The following is a 3,006-nucleotide window of genomic DNA, read 5'->3' on the forward strand; positions in this document are numbered from 1 at the left end:
ACCCCGTCCAGATCAGTAAACTTCCCACCAGGGGGGCGTGAGCACCTCCCCCCTCCCCCCACACTGCTCTAATGCCAGAGAGCGCCCCCTCCCCAATTTGGGGTTCAGTCCCCACATAGGGAACAGGAAACACAGTGCCCTGAACCAGGCTGACACGTAAGGTGCCGGCCAGGAGGTGCTGGGAGGCACAAAGTGTGCCCCGTGTCGAGGAAAGGCCCCGGACTGGGCTCAGAGTTCGTTTCCGGGCTTCTTTCAGACTGGGGAATCGGTCAGGGGAGAGCTGGCGCCCAGAAGTCAGAGGGCCCCCCCCCCTCCCCCAAGGCTGATTTATTTCTCCTCATTGACATAAGGACCAGCATAGGGAAGGACGGGGCCGCAAGGCCCAAGCCAGTCTCTGGAAGGCGCTGATGGCCCCATAGGGACCCATTAGGATCAGGGCCTGCTCGCTTCACCAGGAAGGGAAAGGGGATGGAGTCAGCTGGACGCGTGCGAGTGTGAGAATACCGCGGGGCTGCGCGTGGCCGCGTGAGAGCACGCCTGCCTGAGCCAACCTCTTTCTCCCAGGGCTGGTGTGAAGATTCAGTGAGGTCACCTGAATGTGTCAGGTCGTGATAAGCGATGGTTAAAAATACAGGAGGTGTGGGCATGGGGGGTGTGGGGGTGCAGGGGTGGACGGCCATGGCTGGGGAGTGCTGGGTGGATGTTTCACAGGAGGGGTGAGGACCTAGGCCGCCGAGGGGAACGCTGGGGTGCACAGTCTGCAGAAAGGCAGGGGCGGACTGGGGAGCCCCGTGCGTGGAGGGCACGGACAGTCTGTGTGGAGGCCCTGGGGTGAATGAATGGCTCGCAGGCCATTGTTAAGGGTAGGCTGTTGGGGTAGGTGACCCATGAGAGGGCAGGGGGGCGCGGGGTGGACGGCTCCCACGTGGAGGGGCCGCGGCACTGGGGAGGGTGTGTGGAACGCACTGGGGCAGACACTCTCTCGAGGTGCTTGGAGTCTGCGCAGGATCGCAGGAGACAAACGCCGTGGGCACGGGTCGCCAGGAACCATGGCTTCCACGGGAAGGCGAATCACCGTGTTAGGGTGGACGGCTGGTACAGAATGGGTTGGGAGAGAGGTGTCAGAGCGCCTGATGTGTAGGCAGGGTGGAGGGCTGTGGGGTGCGTTCTCACAACCTGAGTCACGATGCGGGTGGTCACTGGGGAAGGTTGGGGTGACCAACGCTTCGGAAGCGTAGACGGTGGCGGGGACTGTGGTGTGAATGGCCACGCGCAGAGTAACTCGGGGAAGCGCTCACTCCGTCACGTGATCTGTAGGTGGGGACGGTGGGGGGCACGAGTCTATGTGGGTGACGGGGTACACAATCTTGGAGAAGCGTCGGGGCGTGTGTGGCGGGAGGGCGCCGGGGATTGTGATGTGTGAGACGCTGGAGCGCACAGTCGTGTGCAGGTCGGCTGGGGACCCGCCCCCTGTGCCGAGTCGAGGAGGCTCCCGGGCCGCGGTGGCCCTTGGGCCCGTGATATTCGGGTACTAGGTGTGCACAGCGTAGACAGGGGGTGCCTGGGGATGGGGCCCATGTGCACGGTTGTTGGAAAATGACCGGCTGGGGTGCCATAGGAGTGGACGGCCTCTGTGGAGGTGTTGGGGTGCTCTGGAGTGGTGGTCAGGGTTTCAGGGACATAGTGATGGGAGTCGTGATATGAGCATATCGCATGAGCACAGCTGGAAGGTGCCCGGACAGATGTGATGTGTGCCGAAGGCTGGCTCGTGGAGAACTTTCCGGGGCCGCGTGTTTGGGACTGTGGGCACTGCTGGGGGCCAAGGGCAGCCAGCTCCAGAGCTCCAAGGGAAAGATGCTCTGATTGGGGGTGGGGGGTGGATGTGCTGGATGTCAATGGAGGGGCCCTTGGCGAGGGGGGTCCCTGATCCTTCAGGGGTGCACGGGGGTCAGAGCTTTCTGAAGAGGAGGCGCTGAGCTCGGGTGAGGCCCTCTGGATGCGCCATGGGAGGTGGCATGTGCCCACGCACGCCTGGAGGAAAGGAGTCTCTGTCCTGAGGTGCAGAAGTCACTAAAGTGGGTATTCCTCGGGGACGAGCCCAGGTCTGGAGGTGGGAGGTGCCACAGAGCTGGAGGGGGCGTCTAGGAGGGTAACGGGTCTTTCTGATGCCTGGGCACCCTCTGGCCGCTCTGCGCGGACGGGGTCTCTAAGCCCGGCTGCGCTCTCTGTGGGCACAGAGAGCTTCCGGGGTGGCTGTGGGGTGCGCTCCTGGGACGCCCTGGGAGGGCGCTCAGAGCCTGCGGGGACACAGCGCCTCTCGCGGGCCCCCGGGCAAAGGCCAGCGGCTGCCGCTGCCCGGGGGTCGGTGCGCGCGCCTGTGGCCTGCGTCCGTGGGGTGCCCGGCCTGGTGCCCGCCCTTACCGTCCTCGGTGGGCACGTAGAGGTTCAGGTACAGGCAGTCCTCGCTCTGGTTCTGCACGTAGGTGGCGGCCGCCTCCAGGTTGTCGGTGAACCACACAGGCAGCATGATCGCGGGCAGCGCCCCATGCAGGTTCTGCGGGCAGGCGGGCGGCAGCGTGGTGGCGTTGCGCACGCCCGGCCACGAGGCGGGGGCCTCGGGCGGCTGGAAGCGGCGAGCGCCCAGGGGTGGCGTGGCGTAGGGGACGCCCAAAAACTGCACGACGGGGCCCAGGATCTCGTTGTTGAGCTCACGGCGCACGCCGCGCACTCGCCCGTAGGCCGTGTTCACCACCGGGAAGCGCTCCTCCCCGAGGCTGCAGGGGCCCAGGCCCGGNGAAGGGGAAAGAAACGGGAAAAGGTGAAGGCAGGCCCGACCTGCAGGGGAGAAGGGACGTCGTATGCAAGAGACAGAAAGACAGACAGACAGACGGTCGGACAGACAGACAGAACAATACAGAGAAGTGGAAGAAGGGAAGGGGAATTGGACAGGGCAGACAGAAGGGAACGGGGAAACAAGAGACAAGTGGTTAGTGACTTGGAATTCAC

The 3,006-nt window shown here is 64.6% G+C and overlaps 1 protein-coding gene across 1 annotated transcript in view; it reads right to left on the minus strand.

The window, feature by feature from the left end:
• Positions 1 to 2,791, minus strand: part of NLGN2 (neuroligin 2) — a gene marked incomplete at its 5' end in the record, with an annotated part of 9,600 nt that extends 6,809 nt beyond the window's left edge. The window contains one exon of the mRNA XM_077746754.1: positions 2,422 to 2,791. Coding sequence (XP_077602880.1) covers positions 2,422 to 2,791 — 370 coding nt within the window. The remainder of the gene's footprint in view (positions 1 to 2,421) is intronic.
• Positions 2,792 to 3,006: the final 215 nt, after the last annotated feature.

This window comes from Crocuta crocuta, unplaced genomic scaffold (genome assembly GCF_008692635.1).
Source record: "Crocuta crocuta isolate KB4526 unplaced genomic scaffold, BGI_CrCroc_1.0 scaffold139, whole genome shotgun sequence".
NCBI lineage: Eukaryota > Metazoa > Chordata > Mammalia > Carnivora > Hyaenidae > Crocuta > Crocuta crocuta.